This window comes from Kwoniella europaea, chromosome 1 (genome assembly GCF_036810445.1).
Source record: "Kwoniella europaea PYCC6329 chromosome 1, complete sequence".
NCBI lineage: Eukaryota > Fungi > Basidiomycota > Tremellomycetes > Tremellales > Cryptococcaceae > Kwoniella > Kwoniella europaea.
In genome coordinates, this window is record NC_089487.1 from 3,845,255 (window position 1) to 3,866,845 (window position 21,591).

Genomic DNA, 21,591 nt, shown 5'->3' on the forward strand with positions numbered 1-21,591 from the left:
ATAACAACTTCCCACGGATGGACATCTTCAGATTATGGGTTGATCAAGCCAGAAAGTCTTGTGCGAGTCCCTCTACATGACGACTGCTTATCTATCTATCTATCTATCTATCCCCCAAGATGCGATGATGTTTTGTACTTACCGTCCAACCCGCATTTCTTGGCGAGGCACCGTACGCTAAGACTGAAAAGTGTCGTGGAGAGGAGCTGATACGAAAATTCACTAAAATCCGGTGAGAAGAATTGGGGTACAAAAAGCGCCTTAATCGTATTCTCTTCCCCCTTACCTCTGATCACTCTCTGTTCGTTCTTCCTTCTTACAACTCTACTAGAACTTGATCCGACACTAAGCTACTAATCACCAAGATGCTTTTCAAATCACCCTCAATCCTGGCTCTCGCAACAGCTTTGACAACGCTCATCCCGGCGATCTCGGCAAAAGGTAGCGGTGCTACCTCAAACAACAGAAGAGATGGTCAGAATACCAAAGACGATAAAGGAAGATCATACCCATCTTACAGCTACAATTTCGATTATCTCTTTACCATCACTTATGCGTTCGGTCAACCATCTTCTATAATCTACCAAACAGGGATCACCGAGAACAGTAGGTCGTTATCGTTCTATTCTGTCAAATACCATTCCGCTGATCGAGAAACTCAGTCAACACCTTCGTCGGTGGTACGCTCGAGGGTCCAGCTTTCAACGGCCATATCACCAAAGGTGTGATCACCAACAAATTCGTCCCATACTACGATACCTCTATCGTTTTTGAGGAAGCAACATGGTATGGTTATTTCGAAAATGGTGATAAAGGGAATGGTACTTTTATCGCCGAGACGTCTGGTTTGGTCGATTTCGAAGCATACGAACAACAAAGAGTTGTAAGTGCAACTCCCTCCTAAGGTCTCCTGGAGATGCTGATGCACGTCTGAATCTGGCAGAAACTCACTGTGACTCCCGGTGATTACGATTGGCTACAGTACAGTTACATCCTTTGTGGATCGATCGCATTCGACTTGAGAACAGCATCTGCTAAACAAGATTGCTTTAGAACTTATTATGGAGAGAAAGTCACTTTACCTCCTATCTTCCCTTGAGGGATTTCCAAGCGGGGAAAGGTAGACACTGATAGTGGAATGTAAAGGCAAGATCAGGCCCTCTTTTTGATGGACAGGACATTGTTTGTTTGTCAGCCGTACAAGTAGGTATCTCTTGTATCCGTGACTCCCGTTTCTGTCTCCTATAAAGTTATGTATCAGATATCTAGCTTGATGTGGGAAGCAATTCTTGGCCAGCTGACTCCGATTCTGAACCACAACGATCCGGCTTGCACTCCACTCTGTGACATGCTCATTAGCCCTCGAAACAAGTGCATAACATCAATCCAGGCTACTGATTATGGTCTTGACCCAAGATGCATGCATATGTTCATTCAGTGTAGAGTATGTTGAGTGAACTCACGTGGCCTGGACGTGGTCGCTCTCTTCGCTTAAAATCTTGGACTAAGGGGAACTTTGATCTCGTTTAGGACGAATACATATGCTCTTCTTTTTTTTCTTCTTCCTCTGCTCCTTCTCTCATTTCTCAGTCACGTCACAAACCTTCGCCATGTGCTCTATCGGCTCCTACGAGTGGCCCCGAAATGCTGCATGGTCTACTCGTTCCCAAGCGAGATCCACCGGTTGGAATTTCGACTAGAGATGAACACAGAATGTCAAGGTCCGTGAAAATGCAATGGGAGGATCGAAATTATCTTTCATGGTCCGACCGAAAGCTTCAATACGTCTTGTGTCACCATCTCATCATCCCTGCAAGATAAGACAATCATGGACAACGGCATAAGTGTCAGTACGACCGAGACAGATAGGGAACCTTATGGTCTTGCAGATCGTGCGGAGGAAGGGAAGCTGTCGGATCCCGAAGTTGCCAAACCACACCTGGATCCGGAGCTGGGACAAGGGAAATTGGTAGATGCTGTATGGGGCACGATAGAGGGTGATGGGCCAAACTATAGATCGTTATCTTGGTAAGTCGACACTTGTTGGATATCGTCATACCTTACTAACGCTGATATCATACAGGATTAAAGCGACTGTGTTACAGCTGAAAACCCAAGTCGGGCTGGGTATCTTAGGGCTGGTGAGTGGAAATTACTCCTTTGCACTTCGTAGACTTGAAATATATCTCTAATTACAATCTGCCGTTCTTCAGCCAACGGCCTTCAACATATTAGGATTGGTACCAGGAATAATAGTCATCGTGGCCATAGCATTGATAGTTGGATGTGAGTCGTATTCCACTGGGGTCGTACAATCACTAAGTGAACTTCGCAGGGTCCGATTATGTCGTCGGCACCTTCAAGCTCAACCATCCCGAGGTCTATACCGTAGCAGAGTAAGTGTATTTATCTTGGTCGCAGATCGTATATTCTGACTTAGCTCTCTTAGTGTCGGCTACATGTTGTTCGGGTTCTGGGGAAGGGAGATTTTAGGATTTGCGTTCTGGGTGAGTAATCATATTTGTTTTCACGATACGTCCTTTGCTCATGCTCCATCTAGCTTCAAATAGTCGCTGTCACTGGAGCCAGTTTCCTATCCATGTCTGTCGCATTCAACACCATCACCGAGCACGCCACCTGTACTGTGGTTTGGGCAATCGTCGCTATGGTCATCATCGGTGCTCTTGCTTCCATCCAGACTCTCTCTCGTATCTCCTGGCTCGGATGGTTGGGTCTAGCCAGTATCATGTCTTCTGTCATCACACTCATGATTTCACTGGGTGTATCCGACAAACCCAGTCTAGCACCTGCAGGTGATGATTGGTCAATCGACACGAAGATAGCGGCAACCCCTTCTTTCATCGATGCGATCAATGCTGTCTGCATCATCATCTTCTCTTATGCTGGTACACCGAACTATTTTAGTATTGTAGGAGAAATGAGGGAACCGAAAGATTTTACAAAGAGTGTCATCGTGGGTCAGACATTAATGACGACCGTGTATCTCGTGAGTAGGCCTGGTCCTATGTACACGTGAAGCAGCACCGGCATCTTGCTAAATCTTATGCTTCCAGGTCGTTGCTGCCGTTGTATACCATTATGCTGGACAATACATCGCTTCACCTGCTCTCGGAACAGCTGGTCATACTATCAAGAAGGTGAGTGTTCCAATAATCCAATCTCGCCCATGTGTTCTGGTACCGAAGATTGACTGGATGGTCTAGGTCTGTTATGGTCTTGCGTTACCTGGTCTAGCTGCTGGGGGGTTGATTCTGGTCCATACCGCTGCTAAATATGGTGAGTCTCAGATGTCGCTGGCTTGGCAACACTGGCTGATCCACCTACTGGGTCAGTCTTCGTCCGTATCCTACGGAAATCTGCTCATCTATCTAAGAATACACCCACCCATTATGCTGTGTGGTAGTGAGTTAAACATGACAATATACTTTCTCAAGTTGATTGCTGACCATGTTTTCAGTGGATGCATATCTATCACTTCTATCCTTGCGTTTGTCATTGCCGAAGCTATCCCATTCTTCAACGATCTCATCAGTCTGATCGGAGCGTTGTTAGGTACACTCATCTGCATGTAAGCGTCTTCATGATGATCCTGTCTTGTGAAGGTCACTGACTCATGACGGCGGGAACCCACAGACAAACAGAGACCTACATGTGGGTCTGGGATCACTGGCGAGCACCTAATCGAGGCACAAAGAAGTGGTACGCCATGATGACTATGAACGTAATCTTCCATTTTATCGGTTGGTTCATCTTGGTCTCGGGTACATACGCTGCTGTGGTGACTATACACAAGGATTTCCAGGATGGGGCATTGTCGCAGTGAGTGGTCGTCTTAGCTAAACCCCTTCGTCCATGATTGCATCAAGCTGATTATAGATACATTGCACATAGACCGTTCAGTTGTGCGGACAATAGTGGATCCTCGTAATGAAATTTATGAATTATCTACCTTATATGCATACCATGATCCAGTGTTGTCCCTTTCTCACCTTGTCCCACCAATCGTACTTCAGTCTCGTTGCTCTTGGCTCCCTATGGCTGCATGCAAGGTATCTATTTTGATTTATGGGAGGTATACATACATACATACTCGAACCAAGATGCTTTTTCTCTAGGAGTGATTATTTTTCTTTATCTGATAAATCCAAAATCGGTAAAAACCAAAACATCTCACCTGCTTCCGTTCACATCGATACTGTGTTATCATCCATCTTTCCTTGTCGTCTATCATTGCTACTTGTCTACATATATACCATCCTTGACAGAGCTGTCCATAAGCTTCCCATTGGTTGCTCCGTGCTTAGCGTGAATATGGATTTCGGTGCAGGATCTAGCTCAACAGGTTTCCCTACCACCTTTGACGCTCGATCTCAATCGATAGCATCCTCCTCGACGTCTTCATACGTCCCACCACCATCACCCAGTCCCAGTGAGACCCCACGCAATGGGAAGAATCAGAGGAGGAAGACCGGATGCTTGACATGTAGATTGAGGAAAAAGGTCAGCGTTCTATAGTTCTGCCTACACATAATAATGCTGATCTCATACCCTTCGTTAGAAATGTGACGAGGGTAAACCAGCTTGTGGAGCTTGTCTTCGGCTGGGACTAGACTGTATGGGGTACGATACTAAGAGGCCTGGATGGATGAATAAGAAGGACAAGGTGAAGGATATGACTGCTCAGATGTAAGTATAATTCACTGTCGACAACCGGGTCTAATTTGGCTGATACTGCTCATCATTCCTTCAGCAAACATACCGTTCACGAGACAAGAGCAGCTAAGATGAGAGACCACTGGGCAGCGAGAGCAGCTTCAGTATCTGGTGGGGACGGTGATGGGCATAGCGTGAGTGTTTGTAGCTGTTCAGACTGAAGTAAGTGGAATGGTGGATTTATCCCGTTCTCTATAGGTGTACAGCCCTGAAGATCAGGAGGAGATCTTGGTAGATAAACCAGTAATATCAACTACTAAGCCATCGTTACACTCAACGAATGATTTGACTGTACCTACCGCCATGTCGATACCATCACAAGGTGGATCATACGTTGGTGGTGGTTATGGATATGGCGGTGGAACAAGCAGGAATCTGTTCAACTCAAAGCAACCGAACTCGACACCCTCCTCATCCTCTTCTTACCTATACTCGCATTCACAATTCAATCCTCCAGATCTGCTTTCAGAAACATACATCCCTCAATCAGCTGCTTCATCTCCTCTTATCGACCCGGATATCCTCAATCTACTAGGCCTCATCCCACCAACCAAACCAACCACCGATGACCCTTACTTCCCCTTATACCCCCAACTACCAAACACCTTATGGTTCCCTTACCCCAGTGCTCTGGATTCGAGAGAGAACCTAGAGGATATGCGTTACTTCCATCATTACCTCACTGTCATCCTTCCTCTGCAATACCGCTTCGACAATCAACCCATATCCGACCTCGTCGCTCCTCTCGCTTTACAGAACCCTAGAGTGCTTCAGGCTCTTTCAGCGATCGCCGCTCTACACATTGCAACCAAGAAACGCCGTCAACCGATTCTTCTAGATGGCTTTGTCGGTGAAGATAGTGTGAACTCACATCCGCTTCCCAATCCAGACGATGTATTTGCTCGAACTACCATCCAAGCGATTATCAAGGACCTAAAATCGGTGCCCTCTTCCGAATTAGGCTCGGATGATTCCATCTTAGCTGCCTTATCAGCAAACAGTTTCAACCTCTTTGATGGGGGAGAAAACAAGGACTGGGTGGAAACTGCTGAGCTTTGCAGGAGGTGTCTTGCTGCGGTCTTGAATGGAATAGCAGGAATTGGATCGGGCTTTTCTTCTTCCAAGTGAGTCGGCGGACTTCTCTCGCTCGCTTGGCTCTGGTATACTGATGGAACACCTCCCGCTCAGACCTCAAGCCGATATTTCTCCCTTGATGGATCGTTTGGGCCATCTGATCAGCCCTCTGATGTGGGTGGACATCCTCATGTCCGTCACACAAAATAAGGCGTCTCAACACCTACCCATATACCGCTTATTCCTGTTCGATCGATATCAGAAGCAAGGTAACGTGTCCAAGCTGCTACGCGAGACTGTCATGGGGTGTGACAATACTACAGTGAGTAAACTACGCCGACCGCGATCCATGCTAATGACTTTCGTTCACAGCGTCTGGCTTTAGCGGAAACAGTCGCACTATCTGAATGGAAGGACAAAGCTATTCGGTCGGGAACTCTATCACATCGAACCCTTGTTGAACGGGCAGACTCTATAGAAAGATTGCTCCTAGAGCGAAAATGGCGAGAAGAACACCTGTTTCAGCCGGATGATTCATCAACGGTCCAGAGGATGGCGATGAGTAATGTTTTCCATCATGGTGTGAGGGTGCTCTTAGCTACTGTGTTGGACGGATGTTATCCAAATGGTGAGTGGAAGTCGAACTTTACGTCGTATACCTCATGCTCATGCCTCAAATTAGTACCCGATGTTGCGACTGCTGTCCAAGATACAGCAGATGCTCTGCTCGCATTGGACAAGTATGATCCTCAGGGAGCGACCGACAAACTCATGATTTTCCCCATAGTCATCGCGGGGTGTCATGCGGAACGACCAGCATTACAAAGAGTATTTAGACATCGGTTCGCTAAATTAGGTGATGATGGTACATCTTTTGGCAATACTCGGAGTGCACTCAGATTGATGGAAGAAGTGTGGAGGAGAAGAGCAGAAGCAACAAGTGAGCAGTCCGAGATCCATTGGAGGAAGGTCATGTTTGAGCTGTACGAAGGAGGTTTATTACTAATCTAGACTTTGTAAAATATCACGTTGTATGCAATGATGTATATCGCGATATTTGATACATGTCCACATATGACGTTACTGAAAGAATATCATCTTCCCTAATGATTCTGTCTTGGGATACCTTGAGTTTGAGCCAGACGTTGATACTTGACTGCGCTCTTGATTACCATACCTTCACTCAACTCCGATACTGATCCTCTATAAATTTCTTGCCAAGGTGTTTGACTCTTGGGGAACTGATATGAACCCACTTCGTTCTTTCTCTCTTCGATCTCAGATTCGCTCAGCAGAACATCCGCAGTCCGCTTGAGTAAATCAATTCTAACTCTATCCCCATCTTTCAGGTAGCCTAACATACCACCAGTGGCTGCTTCGGGACTAGCATTCAGAATAGATGGACTTCCACTCGTACCGCTCTGTCGACCGTCACCGATACAAGGTAATTCGATTCCTTTCTTGATCAATTCACCTGGTGGGATCATATTGACCACTTCGGCCGCTCCAGGGTACCCTACCGGACCTGCCCCTCTCATGATGAGGATTGTACCTGGACCGATATTGGGTGATTTTTCAATTCGGTGATGGTAATCTTCTGGTCCGTCAAACACAGCTACCGGACCTTCGAAAGCCATCGGATCATTGGGGTTAGATAAGTACTGTTCTCGGAATGCCTTGGAGATAACGGAGGTCTTCATGATACCACTGTTGAACAAGCTTCCTTTTAGATGTAAAAATCCGGCTTCTGCCATCAGGGGTTTGTCGAATGGTACGATCACTCGTCGATCTTGGGATAAATCACCTCGGCAATTGTCGCCGATGGATTTACCAGACACTGTTAGAGCGGAGGGATGGGGCAGTGCGTCATGCTCGAGCAGTTCGGCCACGATGGCTAGATAGACATGGGGCTATGAGTGAATCTGTCCAACTTGGGTCGAGGGTCGAACGTTCCACTCACCTGGTAAACCACCAGCTCTATGATATTCCTCGCACAGCCATTGTCCGGCAGGTTGTACATTCAAAATCAAAGGTAACTTGTACCCTACTCTTTCCCAATCATCACAATCCAACTGTACCCCCACGTGTTTAGCTATGGCATTCAAGTGGATAGGGGCATTGGTTGAACCTCCAATAGCAGCACAACAGGCGATCGCATTTTCGAAAGCCTCTTTTGTCATGATATCCGAAGGTTTGACATCTTCTCGGACCAGCTGAACGATTCGGAGACCAGTTGCATAGGCACAGGCACCTCTTTCTCTGTATACCGCTGGAATGGATGCACTTCCTGGTAAAGCCATACCCAAAGCTTCGGCCATGGCGTTCATGGTAGACGCAGTACCAATCGTGTTGCAGTGTCCCGCACTGTATATACATATCAGCAACGTCCATACATAGAGCAGATGTGCTCACCTAGGAGCCGACAACGCTACGTGATGCAGGAATTCTGCTTCGGTGATCTCCCCAGCAGCTAATTGGGCTCTGCTCTCCCAAACAACTCCTCCGGATCCTATCAACTTCTGACCACTGTATCCATTCAACATTGGGCCGACATTCTAACAGTGAATCAGGTCAGCTCAGCTCTCTAATTTCTGAAGTATGTAAACCTACCATAGCAATGGCGGGAATGTTAACGGTAGCGGCAGCCATAAGTAAAGCTGGGGTACTATAGGATAATCGTCAGCCGCCTTCCCATAATATCGCAGCGGTATGACTTATGACTCACGTCTTATCACATCCTGTCAAGAGCACCACACCATCCAAAGGGTATCCGAACAGTACTTCTACTAGCGATAGGTACGACAAATTTCGATCAAGACTTGCTGTAGGTCTTTTGCCAGTCTCTTGAATAGGATGACAAGGGAATTCCAAGGGTGTACCACCGGCAGCGATAATACCATCTCTGACCCTTTTGGCGAGTTCTACGTGATATTTGTTACAAGGTGATAAGTCCGATCCTGTCTGTGCTATACCGATGATGGGTCTGTTCTTTGGCGACAGCTCGGGTACTGTTAGACCTTGATTGAGATATCTTTCGGTATACAAAGCGGACATTCCTATTGATATTAGCGACGACACTCATCGTACAGCACTCACCAAGATCCGTAGGATCATTGAACCATTTCTTTGACCTCAGAGGCACAGCTGGCTCTATACCCTCGGTAGCATTAGGGTCGGCCTCTGCAGGGGAAGTGAAAGAACGAAGTTGTCGAGGACCAGAACCAGAGGTAGCAGCTAAAGCTTCTTGAGCCCTGCCGCAGGTGCAGCCTTCGCAAGGTTGTGACATGTTATGAAGTTGGCAAGATGATGTATATCGGTATGAGGTATATACACAGGCGAGGGTAATATGTCCGACTGATCTCACATTTATATATCATATGATACTCACCACTTTGCACCAAGAACTGAATCAAGCAGGTTACGGTTGGCCCGCACCTCACACTTCGGTACACCTCGGACCGATATCTCGATATTTCCCCAGGTACCCCAACGCGAAGCCCCTCTCCTGGTTTGCCTACAGACATGAGCATTGACGTGGTTACCCTAAGCTACTCCGTGTTGCAAATACCGACATCCCGAAGGAAAGAATGAGAGGCTTAAATCACATGCATGGCTTGCATATGAGAGCTCGAAGTGTGAATTTCTTGATTGTTTTGTTATCTCGGACAAAGCCGTGAGTTAGAGTGATGCAGTGTTGTTCTCGATGTCGCTCGATGGCGTGAGCAGATTGCGTCAGCAAAATATAGAGGTTGTTCACACAGGTGTAACCAAGTATCGCATCGCATATATAGGGATCCAGCTGTAGTAAGGAAAGGCATACAAATATGCACGCTTTGCCCTGGTTTATAAGAAACTCCTCATCATGACGGCCATCGTCGCGACCCCGCCAGCTGCCTTGCACGATACGTTTCAGGCTTTGAAGATCAAGCCTGCACACAATGACGTGTATGATGCTGAGGAAAAGAAGGTATGTGCCTCGCTCATCTTCCATATCTGCGAAGTTAACGTCCATGGTAGAGGAGGATCTTCGATACCCCTTACGAGCCAAACCTGAAATGGTGGACTACCAACCAAGCAGAATACGTCAAGCCAAGCCAAGACCCCTTACCAAAAGGATATCCTGATCAAGTGGTATCAAACAGTGTATGGGACGGGAAGGTCTTGATCAAACAACGTGAGTTGAGATTCGCATTGACACAAAGCTTATATGTGCAGCGGAAAAATGGCTCTATCGGTTCACAGATGACGATATCAAGCTCATCAACAAGGCATACGATCATTTCCAATCGTTGTCCATCACGAACAACGAGATCGACAGGACCACCTTTCCGATTCCGAAAGAAACAAATTTATATGATGTTCTGACTGGAGTAACTCATGAACTGAACCATGGTCTAGGTTTCAGGGTATTGAGAGGCCTTCCAGTGGATTCATGGACAAGATCTAAACAGATCTCGGTCTTCGCTGGGATCTCAGCATATGTTTCTCCGAGAAGGATCGCATCGCCATCTGGAGACAACATCACACACCTCAGGTGAATAACTGTCTCCTGTAAATGTAATTAAGCTGACAACCCAACGAAGAGACATTACCAATCTCGAAGCGGATAAGAGGCCTCCTATTGGTGAGTTAATTGAGATTCACAAATGAAGTGTCATGCTCATTGTGTTCGACAGTGGTAAAAGGTCAGACCAATGGTAATCAAGGTATGTTGTACTGCAGAAACTTTGTACGCACCAAACTGACTGGCATCCTTGCAGTATTCCATAACGACGGAAGTCTCGGTATTATCTCCCTTTTCACCCTTGGTGTTGCAGAGACTGGAGGGCTGTCGCAATTGGCATCAGTTGGTCAGACCTACAACGAATTTGCCAGGGACAGAAGAGATATTGTCCGAGAGCTTGCCAAAACTGATTGGAAAAACAAATATCATCCTGAAGGTCGGTCATTCCTGATGGATATCTTGAATTCTATGCCATGTTAACAATTACTGTATAGGGAGACGTCTGATCCATCCCGTTGGAGATAAACAAGTGATCTCGGTTTACTCTCGAAGACCTTACTTCGGCTTCTACGGAGCGGATGAAGACGTCGAGCCTTTGCCGAGGGAGAAACATCTAGCCTTGGATGCTATTCACTTCACAGCGGAGAAGTACAGTGTCGATTTGGATTTGGAAAAAGGTGATCTAGAATACGTTAACAACGTGACTGTCTATCATGGTGAGCAAATACCAAATAACCACTTGTATCAGGCAATCCAATTGACTAGGATCCATGTAAAGCTCGAACTGCATCAGAAGACTCGGAAAAGAATCAACGTCATCTCATACGACTCTGGCTTAACAACGAGGAGCAAGCACTGCCGGACGATCTCGTGGATGAGTTCAGAGCTCCCCGAGAAGGTCAAAGATGGCCACAAGAGGCCTGGGATTAGCATTGCTGTAATGGTTGTCCCTTAGGTTGGAAGTTTGTTCGTCAGATAGTGTATCAACGTCTTATTAGACTGCAGGTGCAACGACTTGGGGTATATTTATCCCATACATCTGACCTGTGATTGAATTATTGTATAAATCGCTTGTGTGATCGTTACAGGGATGATCCGTTGGCGACAAGAGGGACTTGCTCCATCCTTGTGTTTGAGCTGTTTTCAGACCGTCACCTAAGCCGCGTGACCACCGTCCACTACGATATCGGCACCAATGACAAAAGAGCTTGCCTCTGAAAGCAAAAACACTGCCGGTCCTGTTGTACAAGTGGAATCAATGGGCTTGCTTATTCAATCAGCAGACTATCATCTCACCTCTATATTCGTCTCCTGTACTGGCTCGGCCCAACAACGTCGAGTTGACCATATCTTCTTCGTACCCAGGACGAGCAGCTACAATGCCAGCAGTCATCACTGTTTTGATCTGCATTCTGCGTCAGCCATCATCTCGAGGAGGGAGCGATAGTTATATACGATAGTATACTCACATATCCTGGTGACACAGCCTGGACGCATTCGGCAAGATCAGCCATTAGTCACAACAGTGGAAGCACTAATCGGTGGACTCACGTTCACTCTGATCCCAAGCTTCCCCCATTCAGCAGCAAAGCTCTTGGCCATGTGTATGACAGCTGCTTTACTGGCGGAATAAGCAGAACAAGGTATTTGTCGATTTGCGACGTGACCGGCAACACTAGCCGTCAAGACAATACTTGCACCGCCCACTCCAGGGTTTCCGTTGGTCTTGTTTCGACTCAACCACTCATTGGCGAAAGCTTTACAACATAGGAAAGACCCGGCGGTATTGACATCAAAGACTTTTCGCCAATATTCGATGCTGGAATCCAAAACCGTCAAGCTTGAGGGGACTCCGGCAGCCAGGAACATGCCATGAACGGGAGCGCTGGGAGAGGCATCTTCAAAGACCTTCCCGAACAGCTGTTCAACGGCTTTGGCGTCACTGATATCGAGATTGTAATAGGATAGAGTGAGTTCATTCGCCCTGGCGATCTGCTGATACTCGGACCATTCCGGTTCCGTTGGTACAGGTAGCAAATCAACTGCAGCTACATTTGCACCGGCTTCAAGGACTCCTCGGGCTACTGAAAGACCCAATCCCCGTCCACCACCACTGATTATGATGGTTTTGCCCGCTAGAGAGAACAGCTTCGGGGTGGTCAAGATTGAGAGAGGAGCTGTCACCATACAGTGTCAACAGAGTTCGACATCAGCAGTGGCGAAATAGCTTACTAGGTTCTGGCCCAGACATTTTTGTATGATGCGTGTGTGTACTTGATCTATGACACGAAGGCGGTAAGAATATACTCGTATCAGGTCGTGATCTTTAAAACATAAAGAGATAAACTATGCTTACAATCCCGACTGGTAACCTTATCCTGCTTGTCCTTGGCTTCCTCGACGCATAATTCGAGCGCGGGTGCGCGTATAAACCCTGGCAAGCGCTGTTAACCTTATCGAGGCCGTCTAAGGCTTGTCTTTAGGGAATCGTGAACAAGGGTGGATCCGATGATTAGTGCGAAATTGGATAAATAAAGGACGAACATCATGCATAAACATTTCCCCCACACCCACTTTTTTCATCGCACAATCTCCCTGAACGACATGTCTAAGGAAAACCAAGTCGAAGAAGAGAAACATTACGGCTCTGGCGTCACTGAGCTCGCCATTGCTTCTGAAGCACCAACAGACAACATCAAGTGGTTCAGAAGTACCCTCGTTCAAGTCTTAGTCGTTGGGATAACCTCTTTTCTTGCGCCTGGAGCGTGAGTTGTACAACTAAACTAGAAGTAGCATAGCTGACATGTTGAGCATAGATATTCATCACTCGCTTCAGTGGGTGCTGGTGGGCTCGCCGATGTCAACATCGGTAACGCGAGTGTCGCTTTGGCCTATGCTTTGATTGTCCCTTCTGCGTTGTGCGCGAGTGAGTCCTGTATTCATGACCGACCAGCAGACAATCATTTGCTAATGACAATCGACTCCATAGCTGCATGTCTTTCCAAGATTGGTCCCAGATACAGTCTTTCACTCGGAGCAGCAGGCTATGTCTTCTACGCCGCGGCTTTATATCAAAACTCTGCTACAGGCAATCAACCATTCCTGGTCGTCGGGGCAATTATTTGCGGAGCGACCAGTGGTATCTTTTGGGTTTCTGAAGCGGCCATCACCTTACTGTATTCGGAGCCCGAGTACAAAGGTAGACATTTGGCCATTTGGCAATCTCTCTTCCAACTCGCTACATGCATCGGCGGTGCTATCAACCTTGGCTTGAACATCGATTTGAACGAGACAGGTGGTCTGAAGCCTAAGACGTGAGTTGATCGCTCTTGCATCGAGCAGCCATACTGATCAAGACTTTTTCAGCTTCCTTGTCTTTGTCGGCCTCAATGCGATTGCACCTCTCGCTGCGCTTCTCTTGACTAATCCTAAACAAGTACAGAGAAAAGATCGACTTCCGGTACCAGCATTTCCCGCCGAGCCTTTCCTCAAGGAGGTGTGGTTGACTATAGTGGAGCTGAAAGATCCCCGAATCATCGCTTGTGCGTACTCTCGGAAAGAAAAAGCATTTGCCACAGCTGACAGGCCAACATCTAGGTTGTTTCCTATGGTCTCAATCGTTGTTTATCCCATCATGGACTTCGACATACCTTGCCATTCGTGAGTAGCCCGCTTCTACTGCCTTATCAAAACAATGCTTACTCTCATCAGATTTTTCTGTTCGTGTTCGGGGTTTGACCTCCCTCATCACCCCACTTTTGACTATCTTGACCCTCGCTTTGGTCGGTTCGATCCTCGATATCAAGTCGATGACCATCAGGTACAAGCTCGTCATTACATGGGGGCTTTTGCAGGTTCTGGGGCTTGGATCAGCTATCTGGCTTCTGGTGATGCAGGTTAGACAGAGTAAAGAAGCTGTCGTTCCAACTTGGGATTGGAGTACACCTGGTTTCGGAGCAGCTTGGGTACCTTATCTCTTCTCTTTCGCTGCTTCGTGGACAAGTTATGGCTTCTTCTGTAAGTCAATCTCACACTCAAAAGGAATCATCCTATCCCTCAACTGACATCAGCTTCTCAGACTACATGGCCACCTACTGCTTCCCTCGCGAGGCGTCTGGAGCTAGAACCACGCGAATCATCGCTACATTGCGATCCGCTGAATCGGGATCCGCTGCCATTGCTTTCGGCATCAACTCTATCAACGTTCCTCTGCACCACATCGGTTATATCAATTTGGTGTTCATTATCGTTTGCCTGTTCTGCGGGTACTATGTGCTTCGTTGGATCTGGAAACAAGACAAGAAGGGTGCTTATAACGAACTGGTGGTCCCAGTCGAGCCAGTCCCCCCTGCTATACACTAAATTCAGGGTGGTAGATGTTTGCAAACGTTGTCATCTGGTCTATACGTATGGGTAGATAATGAATCGTCTCGTCCCTGTTCTTTGATTTTGATGGATGGATAACTCTCTTTGGTTAACAAAACTAAATGCGATCTGTTCGTGGAAAATAGAGAGGCCACGTGCCTCGATGTTCCTGCATCCCCCGCAGGATGATGACTCTCTTCCTAGTTGATTGTGCATTGCGATTCTTGAGTCAGTCAGCCTTGAGTTGCGTCAAGGGAGCTCCTTATCAGGTGCTCCAAGTGGCCCAAAGACTGTGGAAAGCCAAGATACGAATAGTCATGTCAAAAAAGGCTCAACAGTTCGTTCCGCGCTCTTGTCGCCCCATCTGAGCTGCGAGTGGGAATAATCTCCGGCTACCTGATTCAGACTCTTGCTTAAAACGTTCTTTTTTGTCAATTCTTCTGGGCTCCACCTCCGAGAAATGTGTGACAGAGCGCGTAAAGGTAAAGGCATAACGTATCCGCGCTGAAACTCTTTCTGCTACCTCAAGTCCCCAGTCACCCGTTATCTACCCGCGGTTCCTTTCACACTCATTTAACAATGCTAGCAAGATGTTCACGCCCCGCATGTACCTCGCAAACGTACGCTCGCCAAAATGACAGTCTTCACCGTACACACCGACCTGTTGTTCGACTCAAAGAAGAAAGAGTTCGTCAAGGATATCTCTATAATCATTGATGGTGATACAGGGCTTATCACAGAGGTGGTGGAACGTAAGAATGCCCTGCCGGATTCGATTCACTCGCCCGACGTAGACTTGAGAGGGAAGGTGGTCTGTCCAGGTTTCGTAGATGCGCACACTCATATTTTCCTACACGCTTACGAGTGAGTCTTATGACTTGGTGGTCAAGTTATACAGCTGATGAGATACAGCGAAGCACCTTCGGTGGTTCAGAAGCGGGATGAGAGCTTTGTAGAGAGGATAGTTCGTGCTGTGAACCACTGTAGACTTGGATTAATGGCAGGATACACGACTTATCGGTGAGCACATTATGATCCATGTATTCAGCTAATACCATCAACAGCGATCTAGGATCAGAGTCCATGAAAGAAGCAGATGCGAATATACGAGACGCTATTAACCGTGGCTTGACCCCGGGACCCAGGCTGTTCGTCGCTACAAGAGTGATCGCTTCCACTGCAGCTTATGAACCAAGAACAGAGAATCATCTCGGTGGAACGTGTGTGCCCGCAGGATGTGATTCCGCAGATGGTGCAGATGAATTAAGGAAAGCTGTCAGAAGGAGAATAGGCCATGGAGCAGATGTCATCAAATTTTATGCAGATTACTATCGTCGAGTCATGAGATTCCCCCCTAAACAACAACACCCCTACATCCCATCCATGAGGTTCCAACCTGTCGATCCTAACCCCGATTTAGTTGTGTTTCAAGATGAAGAGATGGATGCGATAGTCTCGGAAGCTAATCTGGCGAAAGCACCAACCGTTGCTCATGCGGATTCTAAAGAGGGTATTCTGGCTGCCGCACGGGCTGGTGTCTTATCTATAGAACATGCTTCGAGGGCTGGTGAAGAAGGGTTACGACTCATGAAGGACAAAGGAGTCATCTTCGTTCCTACCATGGCGATATTTGAATTGATACTGCAAGAGCGATTCGGTAAAGTGGTGGAAAATCTTCAACTCGCTCATAAGCTAGGAGTACGATTAGCGTGTGGAGGAGATACAGGTACCTTCCCACATGGCGAGAATGCGAGAGAGATGGAGATTTTTATAGAAGCGGGAATATCAGTAGAAGACACGCTAGAAGCTGGTACCGTCGGAGGTTGGGAGGCATGCGGCGGTGATCTATGTGGGAGAAGATTCGGATGGTTCGAGGAGGGTTGTGCGGCAGATATCATCGCATTGGATACTGATCCACGTGAAGACCCCAAAGCGTTGAGAAAGGTGTCGTTCGTCATGAAGGATGGGCGTATATGGAAACAAGATAACGAGCCGGTTGATCTGTTCTCTCCTTGAGGTGTTAGTAGTTGATGAGAAGTAGCATATTGGTATCGATGATGTATTTTACCATGTAACAGAGGATCGTCTCAGCGTAACAGCCTGGATAGGAGGATGGTGCGAGTTGAAATCATTTAAACGCATTGCACTTGGCCTCACACTCGTTGATGACAACTGCACGAAACAGCTGCAATTGGGTACCGTACCCGATACATGTCCAGATACAGTTTCATAGCTTCAAGCGTCAGTGAACTGCCAACTAGGATCCATTCTTACGGAACCAATCTTCCAGACTCATAAGTCCAGGATGAATCGATCGAAGTGCAACAGTATCAACGTTGTTATATCCGGTCTCTTCGAGATCTATCCCAGACATCAGTATCCGGTGTAGTCGAGGATTACCACTCACAATACATCATCTGCCTAAAGTCATAAGGCAGTATTGCCCGAACTGGAGTGGGGGTGTAGGATGCGAGCCAGGGTTGATAACCTTGAGTCTTAAATATCGCTTGTCTCACGTCCTCCAGATCGTAATTCCCACCCGACAATTCGATGACTTTGTTCTTGAACTTGTCACTCTCAGGGCTGAGAAGGGCTTTACCAGCAAACACTCCTATGTCTTCCGTAGCTATAAGCTGACACTTCTTCCATCTCAATGAAGCGTAAAACATCCCGACTACCATGAAACGTACAAATCCTGCAGTTGGAGGGAAATTATCCTAGATAGTGGTCGATGAGGTCAGATTTTAAGCGTATATATGATTCAAAGATTGCAAACCTACTCACCATGAAAGCGACAGGTCTAAGGATAGTATATGATAGACCGGAAGCCTTAAGAGCCTCCTCAACCTGTATACCATTGTAAGTTCTAGTCTGTTGCGCGTGTGGAGAACAATCGGCCAAGTAATGTTGCCGTGACGAACATTTTGGACTCACCTTGGCCTTAGATCGGAAGTGGGGTACATCCTTTGCATCGTCTGCAGAAGCTACGCTCGTGAAGACTAGATGCTCAACTTCAGCTAGTTTGGCAGCTTCAATGAAATTGATTCCTTGTTGCGTTTCCTTTTCTTCACCTGCTCCAGCATCTGTCACTAAGAAAGCTCTCCGAACACCTGCCAAAGCTGTTTTCAGTGTGTTCTTGTCTTCCAAGCTACCTTCGACGGCCTCTAAACCTTTATCTGTAAGTTGTTTAGCCTTTTCTGATGTCGAATTACGAGTTAAGAACTTGATGGAGAGATTGCTGGCCTTCTCTTCTAGAAGAGTTGATACCGCTTGGCCACCTTGTTTGCCGGTCGCTCCGACGACGAGAATGCTGAGCTGGGCGGACATGACTACTATGAATGATTATACAATGTTTATTATAGTATCAGAGGTACAAGGGGATGAATGTAACAGGGGGGTTCAAGATGTTACTCGTAGTCGTCTCATGATACGTCATTTTGGCAGGCGTCCGAGGCTGATATCTTGCTGATCTAGGGTTACGACGGTTATTACCCTTTGCAGAAAAGTGCATGCATGCCGATCTACATCCAGCGTGGAGAAACTGTGCTAGGCAAACCCTCAAATAGCCTTAATAGGTGCGATACGTGAAGTTTGGGCCCAACGTAAGTGCGTTCACATCTCTGCCAGTTCACATATACATATGCATCAAGTGTCGTCCATCGAAGCTGTCGATGGCTCACCCACTACCAATGAGTACATTTTCTCTATCGTCGCCATCAATCGCAAGAAATCGCCTAAAACCACATAGTCAGCGATCAGCGACAATCAGCTAAGACGGCGCTGACACGCACATAACAATTCCATGCTCCTCTCGTCCTGGGCGGTCACGTCTGATATCTGAGGAGGACTTGCCTGGGATCCTGGAGTCGCCAGCGATGTAGGTGAGAAGCTGGTTAGGAGTGATGCAGAAACAGAGCGTATCTTGCTAATTCCCGGAAAAGAATTGATAGCTTGCGAAGAAAAGGTTGTTAGGTCAGTTTGACTTGTAAGAGTTGCGCTTTATACGTACCGTGAATTTCGAGCGGTATTCCGTGCAATATCTGGAGTAAGTCCTCCAATACCTTCCTTTTATTATGCTCCTCCGACTTCGGTGGGGAAGGGGCGATGATTGGTCTGATGGTCGTATATCGTAGTTGCTCGTGATACAAAATTCGTGAAAGATCTTCTCGATATTGTAGAGTGAGGAACCGGAACAATTGCTAGGTAATGTTGGGAACCCTCAGCAACATTGCTATGCGAACGAACGAAAGGTGACACCTACTTGTGTTACACGAACATGTGCACTGTGGACTAAAAACGGGGTGCTATCTGCGAGACTTGCTGGTATCAATTGCTCAAGCATATCGGGCAAAGCATCGACAAATCCTCCTTCGATCCTGCAAATTCAGAGGGTCAAGCGCGTTAGCATCCGTAGTATGGGAGGAAAGCTAAAACTCACTCTGTCGCCATGCTACCCATATCGGTGAAGCTGAGTCTCATTTCAGGCTGACAGTCTACCAAGAGATCCTCAATATTCTGCAGTAGCTCATCCAGCTCATTGATGCGACCTCTCAAACCATTACCATTGGGAGGTCTAGAGCGATCGTGCATTCGCTTAGAGAGCATGTTTCCCCCGACTGAGCATTTCATTAGCACGAGGCTCGTTCGTCAAAAAACTTCACTTACGGCTGAACAGACGACATGAGTCAACAAAGCCTCGCATCAACGAAGCATGACCTGCAGGAGGTTCCTGATGGCCGTATCTGGTGATAAATTCATCGTCGCTGATTGCGGTTGTTGATTACATCAGCAGCGGTCCACCGAAAATGCCTAAAGAACTCATAACTCACAGATCCTTGGGCAAAGCGACATTGATTTCATCTTCGTTGAACAGAAGATTCCCATTTTCAGAACAAGCTGCGGATCTGTCGCTACAGTATACAGCCCAGAATAGTCTACGGTGGCTTTCGGCGCTGATGGGGTCCATGGAAGTGTAAGTCTGAGAAATAGTGCCAGGTCAGCTCAGATCATGTACCCTGATCGTGATATGACAAATATGACATACGCTTTCTTCATTCAGGCCGAGCTGTAAACAGTGAACAACATTGCTTCCGTGTAGTGCTCTTGATTGAATGTGCCTTCCTAGATTGTTGAAAACAGTGCTGTGGACAATATCAATAAGGGGGTTCACAGACTTGCGCAGGAGTAGGGGTACTGACCCGATGCTGTATTTTCATCGTACCGTCAGCCGCATCCTTACTTATTTGCCGAATGACCTTTCCACTTACCAATACACGGTGATCACTATATAGACAGATGCTCAAGTCAGTGATTTTTCCTTCCATACACTTTTGCTTGCACTCACGCCGCTCCAAAGATACAACGTGGTAATCTTCCATAAGACTCAGCTTGACCTTTCGCGATAATCTTTCCACCAGATCCCGAATCTCATTTTTCGTGATGGAAACCATGTGATGTGGGATCTGCACCAAAGTGAACGCCAGTATCGAGAAGACCATCGTTACCCACTCCTCCTGACCATTCCTTTCTTCTCGTCTGTTGCGCATGTCTTCCATAAATGTTATCCTGTGCGGTACTGGCAAGAGAGGATATACACATCTGAAGAACAATGAAACGATCTCAAAGCGTAGTGACCTCGGCAATACAGCATCCAACGGGTTCAATGTGAAGAATGTAGACGGACCGGGCATGCTGGATATTGAGGTGCTGAGAGATGAAAGAGCGAGTGATGGTGTCACTGCGGTATTGGATGATAAGCTGGCTGATGGTGTTGGAAGTACTGAGCTTTCAGACTTTTCGGACCCGATGCACGAAGGCTGAAGAGGTGGGACAGCAAGCGGGCTCTGACTCGAGACACTAGGCGATGTGCGAGTGGTGCTTTGTCGCACAGCCTGGACTTTGTCCTTGGCCCTTTGTGAACGGAGAAAGCTGGAGACCTGATCAGACATGAATTTGGGCACAAGTCGTCCAAAACTCACCCAGGTACAGGTCCCCTTCTCTTGGCTTGATAGTTGAAAGTACCTGCCCAAAAACGGTATCAGAGCTTGAATACCAACCGAATGTCTTTTCTCAATCTAGAGCTTACATTCTATTTTCAGGTTCTTGCATTGAGTGCAATGTCGAGCTGCAATAGAAGACGATGGTCGTGTGGGGAGGGTCGCATCACAACGGCATCTGATAAAATAAGGTCAACTGGTCATACCATCAATTGACTGTGAAAGCGATTGCATACACGTACTTCCTCGCTTTACATGCTGCGCAGATGGTGAGCTAGAGTAGCTGGGCCGGTCGCATATCGTACTCACCATCACAGGCAGCTGCCCGCTCTCATCGATCAATGATTGAGTCACGATACAAAGAGCTGCTGTAAACTCACGACCTTCTCGCCGAACTCCAAACTCCTTGGACCTCCTAATTTCCCTATAACTCTCCTCCATGTCCTAGGCTATCCGTGTGGTACGAAGGAATTATTCGCAATTGATCAACAGTATTGACAATGGGTCTCGATATGTTCGGTTTCGTTATGAGTTGTCTCGATCGGTTATACAAGGGAATTCACAACGTGAACATTTCACATGATGAGTGATGTCTACGATCATGTGCAGATGCAAGGCGCATATCCTGGTGCCTGAATCGGGCCGGTGCTCCATTATCCCATCCGGGTCGTGTTTATCAGTTCTTACTTTGGGATCGGCATTTCGACTACGAAGAGATTGACATGTCGATACTTGCTTGCATTGACGCTAAACAGTCTCGATCCAAAGCATCTCTCTGGGGTCACGCTCAGTTCATTCGTATGAGTCCGTTCCTATTTCTCTTGTATATAGACGACTAATACCTTCAATACGCAACCTACAATAGCAACACAGCTCATGAATGCAAAAATATACCTGAAAACACAACCTTCAACCTTT

At 47.0% G+C, this 21,591-nt stretch overlaps 10 protein-coding genes across 10 annotated transcripts; 6 read left to right on the forward strand and 4 right to left on the reverse strand.

Moving 5' to 3' along the window:
• Positions 1-365: 365 nt before the first annotated feature.
• V865_001454 (uncharacterized protein) lies at positions 366-1,099 on the forward strand (the record flags this gene model as incomplete). Its single annotated transcript, XM_066225272.1, has 3 exons — positions 366-606; positions 663-883; positions 944-1,099. The coding sequence occupies 3 exons, from the start codon at positions 366-368 to the stop codon at positions 1,097-1,099; spliced, it is 618 nt and encodes a 205-aa protein (XP_066081369.1).
• Positions 1,100-1,828: 729 nt separating this feature from the next.
• Positions 1,829-3,949, forward strand: V865_001455 (uncharacterized protein; the record flags this gene model as incomplete). The annotated part of the gene is made up of 12 exons (XM_066225273.1): positions 1,829-2,028; positions 2,084-2,141; positions 2,214-2,286; positions 2,336-2,396; positions 2,450-2,507; positions 2,561-3,007; positions 3,075-3,158; positions 3,225-3,297; positions 3,354-3,423; positions 3,479-3,589; positions 3,655-3,840; positions 3,913-3,949. The coding sequence occupies 12 exons, from the start codon at positions 1,829-1,831 to the stop codon at positions 3,947-3,949; spliced, it is 1,458 nt and encodes a 485-aa protein (XP_066081370.1).
• Positions 3,950-4,332: 383 nt separating this feature from the next.
• On the forward strand, positions 4,333-6,819 carry V865_001456 (uncharacterized protein; the record flags this gene model as incomplete). Its single annotated transcript, XM_066225274.1, has 7 exons — positions 4,333-4,521; positions 4,580-4,707; positions 4,772-4,868; positions 4,933-5,858; positions 5,923-6,130; positions 6,181-6,436; positions 6,491-6,819. The coding sequence occupies 7 exons, from the start codon at positions 4,333-4,335 to the stop codon at positions 6,817-6,819; spliced, it is 2,133 nt and encodes a 710-aa protein (XP_066081371.1).
• A 92-nt stretch (positions 6,820-6,911) lies between these two features.
• Positions 6,912-9,094, reverse strand: V865_001457 (dihydroxy-acid dehydratase; the record flags this gene model as incomplete). The annotated part of the gene is made up of 6 exons (XM_066225275.1): positions 6,912-7,702; positions 7,769-8,172; positions 8,221-8,363; positions 8,419-8,473; positions 8,534-8,816; positions 8,905-9,094. The coding sequence occupies 6 exons, from the start codon at positions 9,092-9,094 to the stop codon at positions 6,912-6,914; spliced, it is 1,866 nt and encodes a 621-aa protein (XP_066081372.1).
• A 576-nt stretch (positions 9,095-9,670) lies between these two features.
• V865_001458 (uncharacterized protein) lies at positions 9,671-11,242 on the forward strand (the record flags this gene model as incomplete). Its single annotated transcript, XM_066225276.1, has 8 exons — positions 9,671-9,775; positions 9,826-9,982; positions 10,207-10,342; positions 10,392-10,432; positions 10,485-10,514; positions 10,569-10,748; positions 10,807-11,028; positions 11,091-11,242. 8 exons carry the CDS (start codon positions 9,671-9,673, stop codon positions 11,240-11,242), a joined length of 1,023 nt encoding a protein of 340 aa, XP_066081373.1.
• A 225-nt stretch (positions 11,243-11,467) lies between these two features.
• On the reverse strand, positions 11,468-12,563 carry V865_001459 (uncharacterized protein; the record flags this gene model as incomplete). The annotated part of the gene is made up of 5 exons (XM_066225277.1): positions 11,468-11,550; positions 11,609-11,717; positions 11,782-11,799; positions 11,864-12,489; positions 12,545-12,563. The coding sequence occupies 5 exons, from the start codon at positions 12,561-12,563 to the stop codon at positions 11,468-11,470; spliced, it is 855 nt and encodes a 284-aa protein (XP_066081374.1).
• A 353-nt stretch (positions 12,564-12,916) lies between these two features.
• Positions 12,917-14,674, forward strand: V865_001460 (uncharacterized protein; the record flags this gene model as incomplete). The annotated part of the gene is made up of 7 exons (XM_066225278.1): positions 12,917-13,077; positions 13,129-13,238; positions 13,302-13,626; positions 13,679-13,854; positions 13,910-13,972; positions 14,024-14,329; positions 14,391-14,674. 7 exons carry the CDS (start codon positions 12,917-12,919, stop codon positions 14,672-14,674), a joined length of 1,425 nt encoding a protein of 474 aa, XP_066081375.1.
• A 637-nt stretch (positions 14,675-15,311) lies between these two features.
• Positions 15,312-16,693, forward strand: V865_001461 (uncharacterized protein; the record flags this gene model as incomplete). The annotated part of the gene is made up of 3 exons (XM_066225279.1): positions 15,312-15,541; positions 15,590-15,697; positions 15,742-16,693. The coding sequence occupies 3 exons, from the start codon at positions 15,312-15,314 to the stop codon at positions 16,691-16,693; spliced, it is 1,290 nt and encodes a 429-aa protein (XP_066081376.1).
• Positions 16,694-16,934: 241 nt separating this feature from the next.
• V865_001462 (uncharacterized protein) lies at positions 16,935-18,004 on the reverse strand (the record flags this gene model as incomplete). The annotated part of the gene is made up of 4 exons (XM_066225280.1): positions 16,935-17,038; positions 17,085-17,394; positions 17,462-17,524; positions 17,612-18,004. 4 exons carry the CDS (start codon positions 18,002-18,004, stop codon positions 16,935-16,937), a joined length of 870 nt encoding a protein of 289 aa, XP_066081377.1.
• Positions 18,005-18,322: 318 nt separating this feature from the next.
• On the reverse strand, positions 18,323-21,114 carry V865_001463 (uncharacterized protein; the record flags this gene model as incomplete). The annotated part of the gene is made up of 14 exons (XM_066225281.1): positions 18,323-18,411; positions 18,469-18,627; positions 18,687-18,876; positions 18,939-19,053; positions 19,116-19,293; positions 19,343-19,440; positions 19,507-19,655; positions 19,722-19,881; positions 19,945-19,960; positions 20,022-20,605; positions 20,656-20,698; positions 20,763-20,851; positions 20,916-20,931; positions 21,054-21,114. 14 exons carry the CDS (start codon positions 21,112-21,114, stop codon positions 18,323-18,325), a joined length of 1,947 nt encoding a protein of 648 aa, XP_066081378.1.
• Positions 21,115-21,591: the final 477 nt, after the last annotated feature.